The sequence below is a fragment of the Taudactylus pleione genome, unplaced genomic scaffold, assembly GCF_031769625.1.
Source record: "Taudactylus pleione unplaced genomic scaffold, aTauple2 ptg000201l, whole genome shotgun sequence".
Classification (NCBI taxonomy): domain Eukaryota; kingdom Metazoa; phylum Chordata; class Amphibia; order Anura; family Myobatrachidae; genus Taudactylus; species Taudactylus pleione.
The window spans coordinates 7,508,941-7,534,322 of record NW_028284603.1 but is presented as its reverse complement, the minus strand read 5'-3'; the positions used below and the strand labels follow the sequence as shown (position 1 = coordinate 7,534,322).

The 25,382-nt window shown below is 47.5% G+C and overlaps 1 protein-coding gene across 5 annotated transcripts in view; it reads left to right on the top strand.

Annotated features, from left to right (window-relative positions):
* The window catches only part of VPS54 (VPS54 subunit of GARP complex), a 115,390-nt gene that overhangs the window by 82,999 nt on the left and 7,009 nt on the right, over positions 1-25,382 (top strand). For all 5 annotated transcript variants that reach the window (XM_088477225.1, XM_088477222.1, XM_088477224.1 and 2 more), the window contains 6 exons: positions 7,757-7,869; positions 19,117-19,180; positions 19,265-19,370; positions 21,615-21,702; positions 24,333-24,454; positions 24,668-24,748. In XM_088477225.1, the coding sequence (XP_088333351.1) occupies positions 7,757-7,869; positions 19,117-19,180; positions 19,265-19,370; positions 21,615-21,702; positions 24,333-24,454; positions 24,668-24,748 (574 nt within the window). The remainder of the gene's footprint in view (positions 1-7,756; positions 7,870-19,116; positions 19,181-19,264; positions 19,371-21,614; positions 21,703-24,332; positions 24,455-24,667; positions 24,749-25,382) is intronic.

Here is a 25,382-nt window from a genome sequence, read left to right as displayed (position 1 = left end):
ATAACATAGCATACAGATGTGTCCTCCTACAACTATCCTCAATACGCCACGCAGCGTTACTTGCCTGGCATGAGTGAGCTGCCAGGTCCCGTGCAACTCTGCTAGCGTCGGGCGTCTTTTTTTTTTTTTTGTCAACATTGCGACAAATCTAGGAGGCACCAGCAGGCTGTGATATGTGACACTTGTATATCTGTGTGCACCGGAGTCTGTATATGAAGCACAGCGGAACTTGGAATGAAATAAGCAGAGTGCGCTACATTGTAGCACTTCGTATACAGATTCAGAGACTCGGTCACACACAGATTTACCAGTGTCCCACATCAAATTGATCAGCACAGTCTGCTGGTGCGTCCTAGTCGTGACTTAGATGCATTTTCTGGTAAAAGCGACGCCCAACACCTGCAGAGTCTCACAGGACCTGCAGCTCCAAGAGGGGCTTTTTGGCGCGACTGCAGCAAAGATGTGTAAGAACTAGGGGTGTGCACCGGCCACTTTTCGTGTTTTGGATCTGGATCTTTCTTCGTGTTTTGGATCTGGATTGGTTTTGCCAAAACCACCCTTCCGTGTTTTGGGTTCTGGGTTTTGTGTTTTGGATCTGTATTTTTTTGAAAAAAAGCATAAAAACAGCTAAAATCACAGAATTTGTAGGTTTTTCTGCTCCTATGCTATTATTAACCTCAATAATCTTAATTTCCACTCATTTCCAGTCTATTCTGAACACCTCACACCTCACAATAGTGTTTTTATGTCCAAAAGGTTGCACCGAGGTAGCTGGATGACTATGCTAAGCGACACGAGTGGGCGGCACAACCACGTGACCCATCTAGGAGTGACACTGCAGTGGCAGACAGGATGGCAGTTAGAAAAACTAGGCCCCAAACTGTACATAATGCAAAGAAAAAAAAGAGGTGCAAGATGGAATTGTCCTTGGGCCCTCCCACCCACCCTTATGTTGTATAAACAGGACATGCACACTTTAACAAACCAATCATTTCAGCGCCAGGGTCTGCCACACAACTGTGGCTGAAATGATTGGTTCGTTTGGGCCCCCACAACACAAGCTGGCAATTAATGTGTCCATGCACAAACTGGCTCTACGGAGGCAAGATGTCATCCTCATCCACCTCATCCACCGATTCCTCACCCTCTTCAGTGTGTACATCCTCATCCTCACAAAGTATTAACTCGTCCCCACTTGAATCCACCACCACAGGTCCCTCTGTACCTTCTGGAGGCTGGTCTCCCTGGAAGAGCTGATAATTCATTTTGATGAACATCATCTTCTCCACATTCTGTGGAAGCAACCTCCTACGCCTTTCGCTGACAAGGTTCCCGGCTGCACTAAACACTCTTTCGGAGTACACACTGGAGGGGGGGCAACTCAGGTAAAATAGAGCCAGTTTGTACAGGGGCCTCCAAATTGCCTCTTTTTCCTGCCAGTACAGGTATGGACTGTCTGACATGCCTACTTGGATGCTGTCACCGATGTAATCCTCCACCATTCTGTCAATGGTGACAGTATCATATGCAGTGACTGTAGACATGTCGGAAATTGTTGCCAGGTCCTTCAGTCCGGACCAGATGTCCAAACTTGGTCCTGCCTGCCCTGCATCACCGCCAGCGGGTTGCTTAGGATACCTAAGTTTTTTCCTGGCAGCCCCAGTTGCGGGAGAAAATGAAGAAGGAGCCGTTGACGTGTCACGTTCCGCTTCAGCTGACAGTGTGTTCACCAGCAGGTCTTTGCACCTCTGCAGGCTTGTGTCGGCCGGAAAGAGAGACACCACATAGGCTTTAAACCTAGGATCGAGCACGGTGGCCAAAATGTAGTGGTCTGATTTCAACAGATTGACCACCCTGGAATCCTGGCAAAGCGAATGAAGGGCTTCATCCACAAGTCCCACATGCCGAGCGGAATCGCTCCGTCTTAGCTCCTCCTTCACTTTCTCCAGCTGCTTCTGCAAAAGCCTGATGAGGGGAATGACCTGACTCAAGCTGGCAGTGTCTGAACTGACTTCACGTGTGGCAAGTTCGAAGGGCTGGAGAACCTTGCACAACACGGAAATCATTCTCCACTGCGCTTGAGTCAGGTGCATACCCCCTCCTTTGCCTATGTCATAGGTGGATGTATAGGCTTGTATGGCCTTTTGCTGCTCCTCCATCCTCTGAAGCATATAGAGGGTTGAGTTCCACCGCGTCACAACCTCTTGCTTCAGGTGATGGCGGGGCAGGTTCAAGAGTGTTTGCTGGCGCTCCAGTCTTCGGCACGCAGTCGCTGAATGGCGAAAGTGGCCAGAAATTTTTCGGGCCACCCAAAGCGTCTCCTGCACGCCCCTGTCGCTTTTCAGAAAATTCTGCACCACCAAGTTTATTGTGTGAGCAAAACATGGGACGTGCTGGAATTTGCCCAGATGTAATGCCCGCACAATATTGGTGGCGTTGTCAGATATCACAAATCCCCAGGAGAGTCTAAGTGGGGTAAGCCACTGGGCGATGATTTCCCTCAGTTTCTCTAAGAGGTTGTCGGCGGTGTGCCTCTTACTGAAACCGGTGATACACAGCGTAGCCTGCCTTGTAACAAGCTGGCGTTTCTGAGATGCTGCTACTGGTGACGCTGCTGCTGTTGCTGCGTAAGGTGATACATCTACCCAGTGGGCTGTCACAGTCATATAGTCCTTAGTCTGCCCTGTTCCACTTGTCCACATGTCCGTGGTTAAGTGGACATTGGCCCTCATTCAGAGCCGCTCGTTAACAACAGTACGCTCGTTCCGAGCGATGTTTGCACATCTGCGCATGCGTACGCTTTTTAGTACGCATGCGCGAACCAGTCAGTGCGGCCGAAAATCCTTTGTACGCTATATAGCGAGTGCCTGCTATTTTGAGTGACAGAATGAGGCGTATGTGGGTGGTAACAGGGGAAGGTGCTTGAAAATGGGGAGTGGAGATCCGAACGCAGGCGTGCTTAAAGGTCAAAACGGGCGTTTTATGGGTGTGTATATTTAAAACAGCAGCGTCATTGACCACGTCACTGGGTTATTTTATAGCCAGAACTGCACGCAAATTTGTGGTAGCAAACACCAACCACAAGAATAGCGAGCAGTTCATACGCTGGTCGATGTACTCGATTAATCTAATAAATAGCGGACATGACGTAGGATGCGTGCGGCCAGGGGGCGTTTTTAACAAATAAACGAGCGTATGTTTTGCTCGTTCGTTCAGACTTAGAGGTGTGAACACACTGCAATGTGCGTACGGATCATTTAAATAGCCACCCCTTGATTTTAAACGAACGACCGCAAATAGCGTGCGGCTCTGAATGAGGGCCATTGTGTACAACGGCATTTTTCAGGACACTGAGGACACTTTTTCTGACGTTTCTGTACAGTCTCGGTATTGCCTGCCTAGTGAAGTGGAATCTAGACGGGATTTGGAACCGGGGACACACTACCTCCATCAATTGTCTAAATCCCACTGCACTAATGGCGGATACCGGATGCACGTCTAACACCAACATACCAGTCAAGGCCTCAGTTATACGTTTTGCTTCAGGATGACTGCTGTCGTACTTCATCCTCCTCGCTAAGGACTGTTGGAGGGTCAATTGTTTAGTAAAAGTAGTGGTGTTCCTACTTCCTCTCTGGGATGATGAACGACTCCCAGCAGCAATAGCAGCAGCGGCAGCAGTAGGCGTAGCAATGCAGGATCCTCCGGAGGAATCCCGGATAGGAGAGTCAGTCATGCCAGTGACATGGCCTGCAGGACTACTTCCGATCCTGACTAAGGAGGAAATTGACGAGGAGGGAGTTGACGGTGTGGTTTGCAGGCGCTTGGATACAACAGGACAACGGGATTTAGGTGTCCCTGGACTGCTTAAGGTCTTAGCCAAAGTTTCTGAACTTGACAGTAACTTTTTATGAACGCGCTACAGGTGCCGTATAAGGGAGGATGTTCCTAGGTGGTTGACGTCCCTACCCCTACTTATTTCACCTTTACATATGGTACATATGGCAAGACAGTTGTTGTCCGGATTTGGATAGAAATATTGCCAGACCAAAGAGGTGGAATGTTTGGTCTTCTGCCCAGGCATGACCGTGATGGGCTTTTTCATCCCACGGACAACAACTGTCTCCCCCGGAGCCTGATTTAAACAAACCACATCACCATCAGAATCCTCCTCGCCAACTTCCTCCTCAGCGCCAGCTACACCAGTATCCTCATCCTGTTGTACTTCAACAGTGACATCTTCAATTTGCATATCAGCAAGTGGACTGTGGGTGCTCCTTTCAGCACTTGCAGGGGGCGTGCAAATGGTGGAAAGAGCCACCTCTTCCCGTCCAGTGCTGGGAAGGTCAGGCATCGCAACCACCACCACACTTGGACTCTCCTTGGGGATTTGTGATATCTTCTTAGAAAGCACAGTTCTTCGCTGTGCTTTTGCCAGCTTAACTCTTTTGATTTTTTTAGTGGGAGGAGGGCTTCCATCGTCATGTGAAGCTGAACCACTAGTCATGAACATACTAGGGATCGACCTTAGCCGTTCCTTGCCACTCCGTGTCGTAAATGGCATATTGGCAAGTTTACGTTTCTCTTCAGCTGATTTAAATGTCTTTTTCAAGGTCATTTTCCTGAACTTTGCCATTTGGGATTGTATGTGCCCTCTACTATGACATTGGGCATCGGCCTTGGCAGACGACGTTGATGGCATGTTATCGTCTATGTCATGACTAGTGGCAGCAGCTTCAGCACTAGGAGGAAGTGGTTCTTGATCTTTCTCTATTTTATTTTTATCGGAGAAAGTTTGGTCCTCCATTTATGTTATATCGATTTGATATATACGTGCGGCTAAACACATAAAATAATTATTTTTTTGGTTTGGACTGGAGTGTACTTTCGGGGGTTACAGCACCCTTAACGGTCAAGCCAGCCGGCCCTTTACTTATGACACAGGCGCACGCTTGGCACTACTTTGTTGATGCACGTGCGGCTACTGCGCACACAATTCACAAACACAGAAAATAATTTTTTTTTTGGTTTGGACTGGAGTGTACTTTCGGGGGTTACAGCACCCTTAATGGTCAAGCCAGCTGGCCCTTTACTTATGACACAGGCGCACGCTTGGCACTACTTTGTTGATGCACGTGCGGCTACTGCGCACACAATTCACAAACACAGAAAATATATAATTTTTTTAGCACTTGGGGGGAGCACCCCTGATGGACAGAGCACCCCCTGGACAACACTACAGCACCCCTTTAGGACTGGGACACTGCACAGGACTTTGGAGTGGACACAGCCCCTATGGAGAACTGACTGCACAACACAGTCCAGCCAGCCCCTATGGACTTTGAAGTAGTGGACACAGCCCCTATTAACAACAGCAGCACAGCACAACACAGCCAGCCCCTATGGACTTTGAAGTAGTGGACAACAGCAGCACTACACTACACTACACAGCCCTAACTCCCACCCTCCCTCTTCACTGTACACAGCCGAGTGAGAAAATGGCGCCGACGCGGGTACCTTATATAGGATCCAAAACCCGCGAGACTCGGATGGCGGGATGATGACGTTTTGCCTCGATTTCAGATCCGAGTCAGGCGGGAAAAGTCGAGCCTGACACGGATCGGACTCGGATCGGGGGGGTTCGGATTTCAGAAATCCGAACCCGCTCACCCCTAGTAAGGACACATCTATACATAAAATGGGGACATACAAGAGAGACCAGATCAATGCAGACTTGGAAAAGAAAGGATGGTGAGGGTCTGCTCATAAGAGAGCTTCCAATCTACCGGGAAAAGGGCACCGCTGAGATGAGAGCAGTGAGTGTGACGAGCGGTGAATGGACAGTTGTGATTTGCGTGGATAGTAAAGACGTGTTTCTATAGAGCTTTGAAAGATTTAAAGGCTTGTTGAGATTTATGTAATGGAGAAACTGTACATGAGCAGTCTTATAGGCAGCAGTGAGAGGTGGTTATCAGATACAAGACGAGATGCAGGTCAGAGGTAGCTGGAAGAGGGCATGATGTGTGAGAAGGTACATATCCACTACATGGGTGTAGAACGACTGTACGATTACAACATCATAATCGTTCATCATACTGCGCAGTGGATATTGTGCCCACACTTAACGATATATCGTTCAGTGCAGGCACCCTCTCTCATCCAAGAAGATGCACAACCCGACGATCTCGGCAGGTTGGCCTACATGTTCAGGCGATAACAGATGCTGACAACGACCAGCGGGAGCGCGCATCACTGGTCCTTGCCGGCATAACTACTGCACGATTAATGAACGCTTAAACGATAAAGATGTCGTTATTGATCAATCGTTCATTTTAATCGCGTTTTGGAAATACGCCTTTAGGCTTGATGGCTTTGTAGATGAGGGTATGGAATGTGAATTGTAAGATATGGGGAGCTAGTGTAGGGATTAGGGTGACTTTTATGATAGTTTGAAGCAGGTGAGGGAAATGGACATCTGTGTTGAAATTCTTGGACCTTTCTTATGCCATAGCGCTGGGAATCGTAATGTAAATCCCATATGATCAGTACACTAACCATTATTTGTTTTTTCCACTCGTATGTATTATACCGCTGCTTGATTGAGTAGCCAAGTCTCAACAGTTTGTATCTTGTGTGACATGAAGTTCGATACTAGTGTAATTTGCTCCAATAAATATGATTTAGCATATTATTGTCTGTAATGTATTTGCTGGACAAAGCTTTGATATTTACGTTATCTGTTAAGGCAGTGGTTCTCAAACTCGGTCCTCAGGACCCCACACAGTTCACGTTTTCCAGGTCACCCAGCAGGAGCACAGGTGTATTCATTATTCACCGACACATTTTAAAAGATCCACAGATGGAGCTAATTATATCACTTGTGTTTCTGTGAGGAGACCTGGAAAACATGCACTGTTTGGGGTCCTGAGGACTGAGTTTGAGAACCTGTGTGTTAAGGTAACATGCAGATAATATAGTGATGGCTAGCAAAATGTAAAATAGGAAATACAAGTTGAATCCAAAGTACCATTGACCTCTAAGTGACTACACGTTTGTCCACATGGGATCATCATAGCATTAATCCTGAGTGGCTCGATTACAGTAGTATTTGGTAGATTCTAGTAAGATGTTTATTGGGATAAATAGTTTGTTTTTTGGGCTCTCACACACTGCAGTTTCAATCGGTTTGTCCTAACGCTACCTTATTGGTTGGTGGAATGCATGAGCAGAATCAAAGCCCGTCATATAGGCTGCTGTTGGTTACATATACAAGCACTATTCTAATACACCATAAATATGCTGCATTATAATATGGGATTGTGGAATCATCGGGTAAGTTCTCATAAAACTGAACCAAGCAGCAAAGTTCCTGGCAACATCTGAAAACAGAACAGTCCTATCGGGGTCACTGCAAGGTCCCGTTTTGGGAATAGACTAACACGATTGATTGATTCAAAGAACTATGTTACTTGATAGATTTGGACATTGGGGCATTAAAGGTCGCCGCTTTCCCTGGTGAGTTAGAATAGTCACACACATCTTTAATAATCATTGTCACTGTGTAAAAGAATCTTATTCGCTACCATCCCCCAGTGTTTCATTAGACTGTTTTTTATCATTACTCAGAATTACGTAAGTAACCTAAGATGAGTTATTTTACCGTACATTGAAAGTGAAGTGTCAGAAATGACACCTGGAATCTGAATGTTGGGCGCAGCGCTGGCACGCCGGCTACTGACATCTATTCTCTTCTCAGCCTTCTGCTGGATAACGAGCGCTGGAAACAAGCAGATGTCCCCGCCGAATTCCAGGACTTGGTCGATTCTATAACAGATGGAAGAATCATTTTACCTGAGAGAAAATTTGGATGTGAGTTGGCATTCTGTACTGTCATCTATTCCACATGCATTATAAAATTGTCATGCAGGAGGAAATAATACCTTTCATTCATGGAACGGCCTGATGTCCGTGCAATCTGTCCCCACAGGTTTACCTGGACTCCTCCTTGCCATCTGTTTCTGAAATGCGGGGGGTTATCCTTTACATGAAGTACAGTTTTGACTAGTTTCCTTTGATTCTTATATTACCGTATATACTTGAGTATAAGTCGACCCGAATATAAGCCGAGGTACCTAATTTTACCCCAAAAAACTGGGAAAACTTATTGACTCGAGTATAAGCCTAGGTTGGGAAATGCAGCAGCTGGTAGTGCCCCCAGTAGTAATCCCCCCTGGTAGTGCCCCCAGTAGTAATCCCCCCTGGTAATGTTCCCAGAAGTAATTCTCCCTGGTAGTGCCCCCAGAAGTAATTCTCCCTGGTAGTGCCCCCAGAAGTAAGTCTCCCTGGTAGTGCCCCCAGAAGTAATTCTCCCTGGTAGTGCCCCCAGAAGTAATTCTCCCTGGTAGTGCCCCCAGAAGTAATTCTCCCTGGTAGTGCCCCCAGAAGTAATTCTCCCTGGTAGTGCCCCCAGAAGTAATTCTCCCTGGTAGTGCCCCCAGAAGTAATTCTCCCTGGTAGTGCCCCCAGAAGTAATTCTCCCTGGTAGTGCCCCCAGAAGTAATTCTCCCTGGTAGTGCCCCCAGAAGTAATTCTCCCTGGTAGTGCCCCCAGAAGTAATTCTCCCTGGTAGTGCCCCCAGAAGTAATCCCCCCCCTGATAGTGCCCCCAGTAGTAATCCCCCCCCCTGGTAGTGCCCCCAGTAGTAATCCCCCCCCTGGTAGTGCCCCCAGAAGTAATCCCCCCCTGGTAGCACCCCCAGGAGTAATCCCCCCTGGTAGTGCCCCCAGTAGTCCTAATAAAAATAAAACCCTTACCTGAAACCCCGCTCCTGGTCCGGACGCTTTGCACTATGGGAGAGACGTCGTCATTACGTCTCTCCTATTACCCACTGCGGGAGCTGGAAGATGGCTCCCGCAGTGGGAGCAGCAGCAGCCGATGAGAGTCTGACAGACTCATCGACTGCTGATTACAGCAAGCACACAGCTGACGGCTCCGTCCAGTCAGGGCTACACACGCGGTGCAGCTGTGTCACAGAGACAGTCTGCACCGCGGCCCGCATGGTACGCTACTTAGCTGCGTACCATGCGGGCATGACTCGAGTATAAGCCGAGGGGGTGCTTTTTCAGCACAAAAAATGTGCTGAAAAACTCGGCTTATACTCGAGTATATGCGGTGTGTGTGTGTGTATATGTATATATATATATATATATATATATATATATATATATATTTGACAATGGCAAGGGATACATTTCATTTTTGATTAACTATTTGTCCTCTTTCTCATTTTTACCAGTTAAGTATGGAAATCAGTAAGGAGTTATTCAGCATAGAGCTTACATGGAGCAGACAACACTAAAAAGTTTTATAGCAAGGGGCATTGAAATAGAGCTGGCCCTTAGCAACAAGCACAGTGTCTGTTAGCTGGATGATGCTACATCTGTTAGTTGGATATATGGCATTGCATGTATGTTAGTTGGATGCATGACTCTACACCTCTGCTGGTTGGATGCATGCCGCCGCGCCTTTGCTGGTTGGATGCATGCCGCCGCGCCTCTGCTGGTTGGGTGCATGCCGCCGCGCCTCTGCTGGTTGGGTGCATGCCGCCGCGCCTCTGCTGGTTGGGTGCATGCCGCCACGCCTCTGCTGGTTGGGTGCATGCCGCCGCGCCTCTGCTGGTTGGGTGCATGCCGCCGCGCCTCTGCTGGTTGGGTGCATGCCGCCGCGCCTCTGCTGGTTGGGTGCATGCCGCCGCGCCTCTGCTGGTTGGGTGCATGCCGCCGCGCCTCTGCTGGTTGGGTGCATGCCGCCGCGCCTCTGCTGGTTGGGTGCATGCCGCCGCGCCTCTGCTGGTTGGGTGCATGCCGCCACGCCTCTGCTGGTTGGGTGCATGCCGCTGCATCTACGGCTGTATTAATGATTGTATACAACTCTGTTTGGCCAGTAAGGGCAAAGAAGAAGGAATTTGCACATCTCTACCCAAAACTTACTGCATACTTTATAGTGTGGGGGTTCTGAGCACTTTGGCTCCTATGCGATTACCCGACTATTATCCTAATGAATGCTGATAGATAATAATATGGGGCATTGCGGTTATAAAACCAGTTATTCAAACAGAACAGAATTATGAATTCTACAATATTTGATTTCATATTGGATTAATTTATTGAAGAGTAAATAATATAACTTTTTAATGACCAGAGCAATTTCACCTCTTCTGGGAAAGAGCACTGTGTATGGCTGGGAGATGGGAATACCATGTCTATGTGTTTGTTTTACTTTACTAGTGAGGACATCACTTATCCGTTAGATGGAAGTGGCTCCAGCTCTTCTGCTATTGTCACATGCTGATACAGCAGCTCAGGCTTCATTATATGTCTGAGTGGCTGTTTTTAAGTCGTTCAGTGGTTAGTAAGAAGCTAAAGATTGTTTTTGTTAATGTATCCACAATGATAGATGGATGTATACAATTTAATTTTTTGTTGACTTTCTTGCCTGACATCTTGTTTCTGTAAGACATTTCTCTACACTTCCATTCTGTTCATTAAAACTGCTGAGTATTTTCTTCCACAGGGCGAGTGCTATGTTTTATGTTTCTCTAAGGCAAACATGGACTAATTAAACTGTAGAACCAATGACTCGCTGAAGAGCTTAAGCAAACATGATTAGTGTTCTGTACTCGGTGAAAACATTAGGCCTGAGATATTACCTCGCAATTACTGTTGCAAAAAGATAATACTGGTTTTAGTGAGGGCTCTAATTTTTCTTTTGTTGTATACACATATGGGAACCGTTATCTAGAGCAGTGGTTCTTCCATCGTTTGTTACCTGAGTACCCCCTGGCAGCACATTAGCATTATTTGTAGACCCAACATGTGCAAAGCAATACATTTGTAATATAAAGTGACGCTATATACAATATAAAAGCAATACATTTGTAATATAAAGTGACGCTATATACAGTATAAAAGCAATACATTTGTAATATAAAGTGACGCTATATAGAGTATAAAAGCAATACATTTGTAATATAATTGCTATGATATAAAATGTTTAAGTGACAGTATAAAAGCAATAAATGTGCAATAATGAATTGTACACATTTCACATATTACAATTTACAAAAATATTGAATTGACAAACTAGAGTCCACATTTGCTTTCTTTTACAGGGATACAGAGATTTTTTTCATTTTGTTGTCACTGTGATGCATGGGGCTAGTGATCACCAGGACATTACTCCCTACATTTCTTATAGTACCCCTAAATATCACAGCAAGAACCCCTGGGCAAAATAGTACCCCAGGTTGAGAACCACTGATCTAGAGTATTGTGACTTGCATGGTTTATATAATATATGAAGAACCATACCTAATTATACTAAATTACATTTCTCTTTCGTCTGGCTGGGGGACACTGGACCATGGGTTGTAGGTGGGAAGGCGTGGAATTGGCACTAACACTGAAATCTATAACTCCTCCCCTCTGCAACCCCTGACTTCAGTGTAAGTTTAGTGCCTGTGGAGAGAGGCACGTTTTTTCAGGGCTGCTCTGCAGCCCTCGTTTAGCTTAGGGATTCTTTCCTTTATTTGTAATGTTATGTTTATTTTTTACTATAGGTACTGTGCGCTGCTTATAGCAGCACACGGCTGGAGTGTAAAGCGTTGGTGAGAGCCGCATCTAAAGGAGGGATGGCGCTGAGAGCTTCCCCCATTCCACACACTCCGGTCTCTGTAGAGACCGTCTGGGCCTGAGGATAGTGTGCTGCTGTTACCTGGTAGTGTTGCAGGCAGTCAGCGTGGTCCTGGATGGCGGGCGCCATCTTGCCGTGTTTCTTGGCGGCTCCTGTGGGGAGAGCGCTGACTACAGACCGACCGCAGGTTAGACCTACAGCAACACCACACTGGACAAGCTGATCTTGGAAGCTATGCAGTGTTGGGCCTGATTAGTGCTTGGATGGAAAACTACCTGGGATACCAGGTGCCAGGGCCGTAGCTAGGGTAGTGCGGCTGGTGCCATCGCACAGGGCACCACAGGTCAGGGGGTGCTGTTTGGGCCTGTCAATTTTCTGTTTATTATCATTCTTGCTTGTAGCTTCTTCTTATTTCATCCCCAGCATCTCCTGGCCTCCCCTATCTCTTCCCTGGCCCTTCCCCATGAAGCCATGGCCCTTTTTTGGGTGCATTATGTCCCTTTGAAAAATGAGGGGGGAGCCAATGCTCTTTCTGGCACAGGGCACCAAGAAGTCTAGTTACGGCTCTGCCAGGTGCTGTAGGTAAATGCGGGTCAGTCCAAGTGCTTTCCCCACTGAGGGGAGTAACACTTAAAGGAAGGAGCAGTGAGGCTCGCTTTCAGTATGACGGGGGGAGGAGCCATGGCTGCTGGTTCCCCCCGCTCTCCAGTGGCAATATGCAGGCTCCCAGGAAGTCTGTTCACAGCTTTTAATGAACACAAGCCTGAACAGCATGGAGGGAGGACAGAGCAAGCTCCTTTCCCTCTGCAGCATACAGCCAGTGGCGTAACTTCATCCCAGGTGCCCGGAGGCAAGATAAATGTTGGTGCACCCCCCCAAGCTAAAATGTACCACCCCCCAGCACCTATGCCAGCCCCAGCTGCTGCCGCCCCCTTATGCAGTTCCTTTTATATAACGCCCCCAGTAGTGGTCCGCCTACGTAGTGCTCCCCAGTAATGGTCCCGCTATGCAGTACATCCAGTAGTGAGCCCCCGGTAGTTGCCCCCAGCAGTGAGGCCCCTGTAGTTGCCCCCAGCAGTGAGGCCCCTGTAGTTGCCCCCAGCGGTGAGGCCCCTGTAGTTGCCCCCAGCGGTGAGCCCCCTGTAGTTGCCCCCAGCGGTGAGCCCCCTGTAGTTGCCCCCAGTGGTGAGCCCCCTGTAGTTGCCCCCAGTGGTGAGCCCCCTGTAGTTGCCCCCAGGGGTGAGCCCCCTGTAGTTGCCCCCAGGGGTGAGCCCCCTGTAGTTGCCCCCAGGGGTGAGCCCCCTGTAGTTGCCCCCAGGGGTGAGCCCCCTGTAGTTGCCCCCAGGGGTGAGGCCCCTGTAGTTGCCCCCAGGGGTGAGGCCCCTGTAGTTGCCCCCAGGGGTGAGGCCCCTGTAGTTGCCCCCAGGGGTGAGGCCCCTGTAGTTGCCCCCAGGGGTGAGGCCCCTGTAGTTGCCCCCAGTAGTGATGGCCCCCACCGCGCGCGCGCACACACAAAAAAAAACAGAAAAATAAACGCTTACCTTTATCCCCGCTCCTGTGCTGCTGCCGTCCATCCCCGGCGTCCGTTCCTCGGCACTATGGGACTGACGTCATTACGTCACTCCCATAGTGCTCTGCGGGACCCGGAAGATGGAGCTCACTCCTGAGCTCCGTCCCCGGCATCCGCTCCTCGGCACTATGGGAGTGACGTTATGACGTCACTCCCATAGTACACTGCGGGACCCAGAAGACGGAGGGAGCTCCGTCCTCCAGCTACCGCCGGGGGATTGAATAAGAGCCGGGCGCCCGCTGGTAACACACTCAGCGGGCGCCCGGCAAATGGAGGGTGCAGGGGGTGCGACCGCACCCCCTGCACCCTCCATAGTTACGCCAATGGACTTGGAGCGCCGATCAGCGGCACTCCTTCTCCATGCAGCTCCCGGGGACAATGGAGGCAGGTGCCCCCTTCAGGGCTGACGCCCGGCGGCAAATGACTCCATTGTCTCCGGGAGTTCCGCCACTGCATACAGCCAAGTAGTTTTCAGTATTACTGTAATCTATTCTTGTGCCTGCTTGGAGCGTTTGCATATTTATTGCCACTTGTTATATTTAAAAAAAAAAAAAAAAAGGTTTTTGGTTTTCCGGCCTCACTGCTATGGCAGGGCAGCGCAGGAAGGGGGGTGCTCTAATGACGGTCAAAAAGTTCACAAAGGGCTAGAACCCCACTATGGCTATATTTTTTACATGTGCCCAGTATCAGGCTAAATTGCCGTGTGGACAACTGGATGCAGGGATTTTGTGTATGGACTGTCAGCTGGGGCCCACGTGTGCGCAGCCAGCTGGGGGAGCCACTTCGCTTATGGAGGAGCCGGCATGGGCTCAGGCTATGAGCCATTCACTCTCTGACCTGGTGACGTTGCTCCGCCATAGAGAGGAATAAGCCCAAGCCTGTTTTGCCCTCACCGCCTGCTGTTGTAGGGGGTGGTTACCAGGGTTCTGATCCTCCTAGGGTCCGTACCATGGAGCGCTCGGCGGTAGGGGTCAAGAAAGTATCGGCCTTTATGGAACGCTTTGAGGAGTCTAAACTGCGCATAAGCGTCTTCATCCAGTGTCTTGTTGGAGTCAGATCCAGAGGGGTAGTTAGAAGAGGAGGAGGGGGAACTCCAAGAGGAGGTTCTGCCCGACGAGGAAGGTTCAGACCCTGCGTCAAGTCAGGGCGTAGAGGACCTTATTATGGCAGTACGACCGTCTTTGGACTGTCTGGACCTTGACGCCTCTGCTAGGCTTGGAAGGGCCGTTTAAGCGGAGGCGTAATAGGGTCGTTTGTTTTCCGAGTATCTCAGGATCTTTCAGATCTGGTAGAGGAAGCCTGGAAGACCCCAGATAAAAATGCTGCTACTCGTAAATTTGCAGCCCTTTATCCCTTTCCACAGGAGCAAGTCGCTAAGTGGGAGCTGCCTCCAAGAGTGGATGCGGCTGTGGCTCGTTTAGCAAAGCACACGGCTCTGCTGGTCCAAGGGGCGGCCTCCTTTAAGGATCCGCTGGACAAAAAATTGGAGGGATGCCTTAGGAGTATTTTTATGGGCGCCGCAGTGGTTATCCGCCCATTATTGGCACCTGCATGGGTCTATCAAGCCATGGAGAAGTGGGCTGACAAATTAGTTGCAGGCCTTGCCGGTGACTCATCCAGAGAGGACTTACTGGTACTGGTGGAACAGATACGTGCGGCTGCAGACTATGTGTGTGAGGCCGCACAAGATGGAGCACAGATTTCCTCTAGAGTCTCAGCCACGGCAGTTGTGGCACGCAGAGCACTCTGGCTTTGCGCTTGGGAGGCAGACGCCGAATCTAAACGCGCTTTAGAGTCTGCCTTTTTGTGGAGGCATCCTGTTCGATTCTGAGCTTGATACTATTATATCCCAGGCGACAGGTGGAAAGAGCACTTTTCTGCCTGTGGTGCCCCAGAAGCTAAAGGACATGTTTCCAAGTCTTCCGTTCTTCCTTTCGAGGAAGGGGAACAATTAGAGGTCAGGGGGCCCGAGGACGCTCTTTTCCCAGTAGGGTTTCTGCCCCCCGGGGTAGATTCTCTGGCACATTCAGGCACCCGGGTGCTAGAGCATCGGAGAAGCAGAGTACCTGACAGGATCTCAGCCCATCCGGTCTCAGGGAAGGTAGGGGACTGTCTCCTTTTCCAAGACAGGTGGGTAGCTTTGGGAGTAGATGTCTGGGTAAGGGGCTTTGTCTCCCGAGGTTATGTGATCGACCTAAGGGGGCAGCCACCACAACGTTTCTTCGCTACAGCTTTACCCAGGGAGCCGGAGAAGAGACGGGCCTTAAACCAGGCTCTCAGTTCCCTCTGTTCAGAAGAGATTATAGTTCCCGTTAAACACTCTCAACAGGAACAGGGGTTTTACTCCAACTTGTTCCTAGTCCAGAAACCCAACGGCACTTATCGGCCATTTTGAATCCACGAGCTTTGAATGCCAGCCTGTGGGTGGATCGGTTTCGCATGGAGTCACTCCAATCAGTGATCCAGGGTATGTCGGCAAACGAGTTTCTGGCATCTATCAACATCAGAGATGCTTATCTCCACATACAGATTTGGGCAGGGCATCAGTCTCTACTCAGGTTCGCGGTCGGAAGAGCCCATTACCAGTTCCAGGCTCTGCCGTTCGGTTTGGCTACAGCTCCACAGGTCTTCACAAAGATCATGGCAGCAATGGCAAGCTTACTGCATTCCGAGGGAATAACGGTGATTCCCTATTTGGTCGATTTGCTAGTAAAGGTGGATTCCGCTGCCCAACTTCAGCTCCACCTGGATCACACAGTGCAGGTGTTTCAGCATCATGGGTGGATACTAAATCTTGAGAAGAGTCACTTCAGGCTGGGCCAATGTCTGACGTTTTTGGGGGTGATCTTCGATACAGCACTGGAAAGAGTTTTCTTGCCAGAGCCCAAAGTCCGTGCCCTTCAGGACTTAGTCAGGAAAGTGCTGTTTGCCCCTCGGCCGTCCGTTTGGCTGGGCATGAGGTTACTAGGCACAATGGTCTCTACCTTCGAGACCATCAAGTCCAGGTGCTTCCATTCACGGATTCTCCAGTAGGAGATTCTCTGAAACTGGACAGGCCGCACAGACGACCTTTCTTCTCAGTTGCTGGTTCGGTCAGACAGCACTCGTCAGTCACTTCGCTGGTGGCTGATTACCAATCACCTTCTCCAGGGTCGGTCCCCGGTGACTCCAAACTGGATTATTGTCACCACAGATGCAAGTCTCGGAGGTTGGGGAGTAGTGACGGAGAACCTCTGTCTCCAGGGGACCTGGTCGTCATCAGAGATAGGTTTCCCAATAAATATGATGGAGCTCTGGGTCATTTATCGGGCACTGTGCGGGGCTCAGGCCCTCCTGGTGGGCCGACCAGTGAGGATCCAATCAGACAACGCCACAGCAGTGGCATATGTAAACCAACAGGGTGGAACCAAAAGCGCACTTGCCATGGAAGGGGAAAGTCTCATTCTCTCTTGGGCAGAGACGTTCCTCCCGGCAATTTCAGCAGTCTTCATACCATGGGTGGAGAGTTGGGAGGCAGACTACCTCAGCAGGACTACGTTCCTGCCAGGGGAGTGGTCTCTCCACCCGGAGGTTTTCCAGCAGCTGGTCCAGAGATGGGGGCTGCTGGAGGTGAACCTGATGGCGTCTCGCCACAATTGCAAGGTCCCTCGATTTTGTGCAAGGTCCAGAGATCCTTTGGCATTTGCAGTAGATGCCAAGCCAGTTCCCTGGAACTTCCGTCAGGCCTACATTTTTCCTTCATTCCCATGTTACCAAGAGTACTCCCTCAAGTCAGGGAGCAGCAGGTTTCAGTCATCCTAGTGGCTCCAAACTGGCTGCGCCGTTCATGGTTCGCCACGATTCTCAGGCTAGCCGCAGGGCCGGGTTGGAGTCTGCCTCTGTGTCCTGATCTTCTGCTACAGGGGCCATTCTGTCACAAGGGCCTACTTCAAGTTGGCTTTAATGGTCTGGTTATTGAGACCGGGCTCTTGAAGGCCAGGGGTTTTCCCCTTCAGTCATCAGGACCATGCTCCGGGCGCAGAAGCAGGTTTCCGCACTGAACTACCCCAGGGTTTGAAAAACCTATATTGTGTGGTGTGAGCAGCGGGGAGTACATACTGCCCAGTTCCGCCTGCCGAGGTTTTTAGCATTTCTGCAGGGTGGTCTGGAGGCCGGCTTACGGCTTCAATCTTTTGAAGGTACAGATTTCGGCTCTTTCCATTTACTTTCAGCAGCGTCTGGCTCTCCTCCCAGAGGTGCAGACTTTTTTACAGGGGGTCTTGCGAATACAGCCTCTGGTTCAACCACCAGTAACGCCATGGGATTTGTCCCTGGTTCTGTCGGCTCTTAAGCAGGCTCCGTTTGAACCATTGGAATTCATGGACCTTCGGTTCGTAACGTGGAAAGTGGTTTTTCTGTTGGCCATTGCCTCGACTCGGCGGGTCTCTGAGTTGGGGGACTTGTCCTGCAAACCACCTTTTCTTATTTTCCATGACGATAGGGCTGTGCTCAGGACGGTTTCTCCTTTTCAACCGAAAGTGGTTTAATCTTTCCACTTAAACCAGGAGATTGTTAGATGTTGTCAGGGCCCTACGCATTTATTTAGACAGAACTTCGATATTACCTAAGATGGACTCTCTATTGGTTCTCTACGACGCCCACAAATGGGGCTGGCCAGCCACAAAGCAGACCATTGCAAAATGGCTCCGCTCAGTGATTTCAAGGGCTTACTCAGAGGCGGGGCGCCCGGCACCAGCTAGGGTGTTGGCTCATTCCACTAGGGCCGTGGCAGCCTCCTGGGCGGCGCGCCACGGGGCCTCGGCTGAACAAGTTTGTTGCGCAGCTACCTGGTCCTCTGTCCACACGTTTGTGCGGTTCTACACAGGTTTCATGTTTTTGCCTCCGGGGACGCCCATTTTGGGCATACAGTTCTCCGGTCGGGCAATCTGAGCGTTCCCTCCCATGGGGGCGGCTTTTGAACATCCCATGGTCCAGTGTCCTCCAGCCCAGACGAAAGAGAAAATAGGATTTTTGGGTACTTACCGTTGAATCCTTTTCTCTGAGTCAGGCTGGGGGACACTGCGTTCCCTCCCTCACACTCAGCGGTATTGAGTATGAGTTATGATTTTGGGTTGTATTGACCGTCAATTTAATTTTTATTTTTCAGAGTGACAGTGTCACCGAATATTGCTTCTCCTTACCAGGCACTTTTTGAAGTTGTACTGAAGTCAGGGGTTGCAGAGGGGAGGAGTTATAGCTTTCAGTGTTAGTGCCAAATGCACGCCTTCCCACCTACAACCCATGGTCTAGTGTCCCCCAGCCTGACTCAGAGAAAAGGATTCAATGGTAAGTACCCAAAAATCCTATTTTAAAAATTACCATTGTTTTCCTCCACTCTACCACTGAAAGTACCATACTCCGTGAAGTGCTTAGCAGTGCTCCTTGCAGTGACTATAGGAGGAAGCCGTATGTGATCATTGCTAGAAAAATTATATCCTACACTGCTGAACATACAAAATGCATTTTACAAAAAGAAACTTCGCTATTTCATGCATGGGAAGGGAAACTGAAAATTCCAACCTCAGAATACGTCATTGAATACACCACGATTTGTGACCTAAAATATTACCAATGACTGATCTGTGGCTATCTGTATACTGATTCACCATACAAATAATGCATGTATCATATAGTGAAGGAACACTTTTATTTTGTAGAGCTGGTGGGGGAGGGTGCTGCTGTTTATGTAGTTGATAAACCTACCTGCTTAAAGTTTAGAACAAATAACTCCTGACCCCGTGCTAAGCGCTGTTGTTGTTACAAGTGCACAGCAATTTGGCGGCAGACATTTGTTAGCTTTCATGTGTCACCCTTAGGTGCAGAAGAAAGGAAAGCCTCTGATTTTCTCACAGTGGACGGACAGAAGTATGCAGTGGTTGGGTAAGCTGCTTAGCCAAATGACAGTTCAAATAACTTTGTACTTGTAATAGCTTATTAAAATGTGTCAACTCTTATTCCCCGCAGCACTGTGCTGATTTTAATCAGAATCATTCTGGAGTACTGCAGCTGTGTGGACGACATCCCGTCTATAACCACAGACATGCTCACTCGTCTGTCTGAGTTACTGAAGGTATGGCAGGCATTTAATGCTATGTGTTCTTTTGTGACCATTGTAGTGCATTTAAATAAACTACACACACACACAACTTGAAATTTTGATTTGTGTTTAGTTCAAAATATCTAGTTCTGATTATTGCGATGTCTCCATGCTGCCTGGCCCTCTCCAAGGTCCTACGATCCTCCACTGCTCTCTGCTCTGCTACCAAGGTGGCAGGGGTGTATCTAGGGGTCCGAGCGCCCCTGGCAAAGTATGGGACTGGCGCCCCCTCCTCCTTTTTAGCAGTTAGTAAACAGACATCGTGGTGGATGTGCGAGCATCGATCACCCCCTTCTCCCCTCCCTTGTCGTCCGGAGCTGATCCTTCTGACTGAGAGATAAGCAGCAGCACAGACTTTTGACAGACCGAACTGGCCACAGGTGACACTGCCCACCGACGCCCCCCCTGCGACTTTCTGGTGCCCCTAGCGAGTGCCACCTTGGCCAATAGGTTGATACGCCCCTGCAAGGTGGACCTGTTTCAAACACCGGTGCTATTTTAACCAGTGTACTTCCCATCACAGTAGAAGGGCGTCAACAACACTGCTAACTGCCTGAAATAGACAAGCGGTGGTAGCAGAGAGGAGATGGGCGTGCAGAACCTGGCATACTGCACACAATTTTGTTTTAGGTGAAGTTCTTCTGCAATCATTGTCCAAAATGTTATGTAAGACCTGTAACTCGTCACTATGCTGTGAATAGACTTATAGCACAAGGCCATAGCACATCCCAACGTCCTACAGAGGCCAGAGAGCTGTATGGTAGCCGGACTGCGGACAAACAACTGAGACTATTGTGTCATGCAGTGTCTGTGGCAGATTGCTGTGGAAACTTTCGTTTAACAGGACAAACCCTGTAGTGTTAAGGGACAGCAAAACGAGGGATAATCGGGTTTCCTTGACTCCGCCATGACAGCATACTTCAGTACATTCATCCCCTTCTTCACTGGATTCAGGACAGAAAAATGATAGACTTATGTCACTTTCATCTCTTTTTAAATTGCTTACTGTAAGGAGAAATAAACCATTGCCAGAGGGCACATCAATAGGACATCTACCGGCCATGGCATTAGAGTAAAGACCCAATAGCATGTCCACCTCTGATTCACCCGTGTTCGTGTTCAGCAAGAAAAGTGCACAGATTAATGGCAGCACTTCAGCACAGATCAGTGTTAGCCTATTATATCTATGTGAGATACATCCGGTGCAGTATAGCTCCTCTATAGTTTTATCAATAATAATAAAATCTCATACAAGCAAAAAAACTTTAATCAGAAAATATGTTTTCAAAGATGGATTAATGAAATAAATGTACTACTGAAACCAGTTATTAATCCTGTTTTTAATACATATTATCAGTATCTGTTTTTTGTTTGCATCTGTTTTTACTATTCCTATTGAAACTACAGAAGATTAATGCTGAATCCGATGCTGCTCATATTTAATAGATTGCAGTGGAGATGCTTAGGCAGTGCAGAATTACAGCTTAGCAGCCCGCTAGATGATTAAATAGTGCTATAGCACCAGTGTCTTCTACAGCTGATCGTCCAAAACACTGCCACCACCTGCAGTTCTCTACAAACCCCTGCAGTGTACATAGCAACCAGACTGCTCTAAGAGCTTCTCCTTTCCTTCTGGGCTTCTGGTTAGCTCCTCCAGACCTCACTTCTCTGCAGTGAAAGCATTGCAACATCATTAGTTGTCATCTGCAACACTTACAGGTGCAGGGACCTGTTGAACCTCATCTTACTTCTGATGTTAGAAGGTTGGAAATGACTAAGCATGCTGGCAAGCTATTTTTACAAATTGATTGCACATTATAGCCCCACTGGAGTATGGTACTAGACCCTTATGTAGTGGGGCCAACTGGGGAATCTACCTGCACCATGGTTAACCAGTCTGACTCTGGTTATGGTAATGAAGTAAGGTCTGGTAAGGGTTCTGTCCTGTAATGGCTGCTGGGGAATGCAGTACACTTGGGTGGCATCTTTTGGCAAGGTGGCCTGTCACGCCAACTCTTTCCAATTCTCACTACCAAGGGTACAGTCAACGGAGAACTCTGCTGACTACATTTAAAATTATTTGTATAGCATATAAAAATGTGTTGTCAGGTTTTAGTTCCATTTTACACACAATTTAATATTCTCTGTATAGCGCTGCGTAATATGGGTGTGCTATATAAATCCATTGACTTGTGTTTGTGCTCTTTCATTGTCTAGTACTTTAACTCGCGCAGCTGTCAGTTGGTTCTGGGAGCGGGGGCACTGCAAGTTGTCGGACTGAAGACCATAACCACAAAAAATTTGGGTAGGTTATGTTTGGTATAAATGCTAAATGTATATAATTTGCTCTTGGTCTGCACCAATACTATAATGTCCTCCTATCTTACAGGGAAGCAAAATTGTCCTGTCTGTTGCACAAAGCACTGACACGCGTTACAGAGTGGAAAACACATTAAGGTTTCTTGTTGAAGTTCCTATATGAGGGAAGTTTTCAGAAACTTACCCACAGAGGCTCAGAGCAAACAACTTGATCTGTGTCCAGTTTGGTCACAGGATTGCACAGGGTCTCGTAATAGAAAGCAATATTTGTTTTATGATGACAGACAGAGCAAAGTATTATCTTGTGACATAATTGCTGTGTGTGAGGTCAGCTTTGGCTTATACCTCAATGTTATGCTAACACTGCATGCCCACACAGATTAATTGTTCCAGGCTAATAGACATAGCATCACTGTACTATCCCCAATGTGGTACTAATTGCACATAATCAAGAACTAGTAATCAAGAGCATCATTAAATGATGCAATTATATTGCCTCTGTGGATTATGCTGCTCCTATTAACTTAATTACCCATGATCTGCTAAACGGCTCGGAACTTGTCTATAACATTGACCTATCTCTTGAATTCCTCTCGTCTAACTTTGTTTACTGCTTTAATGATGAAGTTAAATCTGCAGTATACTGTATGTTATAGTCAGTATCTTATATTTAGAGTTTTTTAAAGCCATGGTTGTTCAGACAGTATTCAAGAACTGAGTGGGAGAAGTATCAACCAATGAGCTTTTACCTATCCTTGTATAGTTCTATAGTACAGTACATTCCAATCTAGCTAGAAGGGTTGCTATGAGAAACTTCTCCACTTGTCTAATTCTTAACTCTTTAGTAGACTTGATACATTTCCCTATGAATTTTATGGAGCAGATTCAATTAGCCGCAAGTTCCGTACTGTGAGGTTCTGCGTTAATAAGCCTCACATATCGTGTGATAGTTTCGTTATAGAGAACGCAATTCGCTTAGATGTGTCTGGTTGCTGGCGTGGCACATTTATTCTGCAGTGTGCAAACTATGTGAAGAGGATAAGCGAGTGTAGGAGTCACCTTGAACCCCCAAAATGTGTCAAGTAAGAATAGCAGATGGCCATTACGATAGTGTAGGGAGCTGTTAGTGGCCATAAGCAAAGTTTTGGGGCCTGTTATAAATGACCCAGGGTTACACTTTACAGTATGTTTATTAATGAAGGAGAAATGATAGCCAGCATCAGCAAATACAATTGTTTACAGTATTTTGTGGTACATTTAAATGCATCTATTATGATTTATAAGTGTGTATACTATAGGCAAGTTAGTAATATATCAATACAACACCTCAGCATACATATTACACCCATTTCTCTGCTTTCTACAGAAAATCATATGAGAAATTAATGTCTTGGCCATAGTTTCCTATTTAATCACCTTTAAATACAATCTGAATCATTAGTGGGTGGTGGGGATACCAGAGGTGCTGTATGTCCTGACGTTCTACATGAAAATGAGGACACTGGATCTGTAAAATACATAAAAGCCGCAGTTTCGCCCTCTGAAAGCCACGTGACGTGATTTTCTCATTGAATACCAAAAAGTCACAGCCGCGGTTTTTTTCGTTCATCAGTTAAAAGTTCCGAGTTTTAATTTGCGGCTAATTGAATCTGCCCCAAATGTGTTTTGCAGTATGATCACTGCTGATCTTTCCAGTTGGTCAAATGCCTTCAGCACTGCATCTAACATTAATTTTACATTTCAATAGGCTCCAGTCCTATTGCCTCTCTCTCTGATAGACATGTTACTTTTCTGTGGGCTGCCAACCCGCTGTAGCAGCTGGGAGGGACTTAGGCCTTCTTTCACCCGAGCAAACAATCCTCTCCCTTCTGCTGCTTTAGTGAATCGCTCTACCAGCCAAACACATGCCAGTTCTACTCCACAGCTGAATGTAGTCACTGATGTCAGTGTGTTGTAGCTGTGTTTTACTGTCACTTGTCTGCCCAAGGTTCATGCAGGTGCCAGTACTCACCTAAAGTTACAAGGTTGATGTAGAGCAGCTTCCATACTCTGGATACGTGTGAGGGTACCTATTTTACTCCTTACCGTCATTTTTTCACATTTCTTTTTTTTTTTTTTTTTTTTTTGGAATTAAAAATTATGCCAACAAAAAGGTGCCAAAACTGCTGTTCAATTAGATAAAATAAGATAAAAATCTATTTTTTCCCCTAATTTGCCTTAGCCGCATCCACCAGGGTCCCTGTTTGCCCACATGGTCCCATGCCACACTCCTCCCTCATGTTTCTGCTCCATCTGTTTGAAACAAGCCTAGTCAGTGCCCATTTACCATGAACTTTCCCCTGTTGAAACAACCCGGGTGGGAACATTGGAAAGATGAGTACAGTGTGGGGCCATTAGATCCGTTGGGGATCCAGCGAACGGAGCACGGACAGTAAACAGTTATGTTTTTTATTTTATCTCATCATACTTTACTTTTTGTGTCATTTGCCTTTTAAATATCACACTCTGGTAATTAAAGTTATGGATAATAATGTTTTTCCGCCGCTGTACTCCTGTATATGTGTAATAAAGATGGCTGACTGGTGAGCGGTTACTGACGATATTTGTGTTTTACAGCTCTGTCCTCCCGCTGTCTGCAGCTCATAGTACACTACATTCCTGTCATTAGGGCACATTTTCAAGCTCGTATGCAGCCTAAGCAGTACAGCATGCTTCGGCAATTCGACCACATCACTAAGGTAATCATCGTGCTTTACTGTGCTCAGGAAATCTGCCCCTGACCGATATTTCACATAGCCACAATCGTAAAGGGGCTGCTTGCATCTAAGCTGTGTCGATGTCATTTACACCAATGATTTGTTCTAGTGCCAGTCACTCTTATTGTTATACATTATCATAAGTTAAAACAATTATTCATTTTTATTTGTTTTTTTTTTTTTTTTTACTAACAGGACTATAATGAACATATAGCCGAGATTTCCGCCAAACTTGTGTCCATAATGGATGGTTTATTTGACAAACTTCTGTCGAAGGTACCTGCAAATGCATAGTGATAACTATTGGCCAATCCTGGCCTCTAATGGTTTTCTGATCACATGCTACAAGATTTACTGACCCCATAATTATTTCCCTATCAACTCCGGGGTATCTGCCCTCTTGTACATACGATAACGCCAGGAGGATTTGTGTTCTTTATAGTGATCCCTGTGTTCTGTCTTGTCTATGGATATAATAGTCTGTGGTATGACTAGCAGACATTCAGAATGTCGATATGAACTGCATGTCGACATGGTTAAACTGACGACACATTCAGACATGTTTTTATTGCTTATTTTAGCCTAACCCTAAAAAATAAACAACAAAACCCATATGTCGACATTCTGGTGTTGACATGTTAAATGGGAACATTCTAAAGATCAACATTTTATCTGTCGACGTATTGGTTGTCGACATTCTGACCGTCCACCTCCTGACCGGATTCCTAGTCTGGGCCTGCTGGCATGAGAGAATGTGTAGGAGTCACTCGCAGTAGAGGGAACACTTTCTCCAAGCTACAGCTTGTAGAGTACAATGGTGTCAGTCATTGCTGCAGGTCCCTCTGTATGGCTTGTAGCACACTGATGTTTTACATTGTAGTTTTGCAGCCGTACCTGAAAGCCTGTTGGA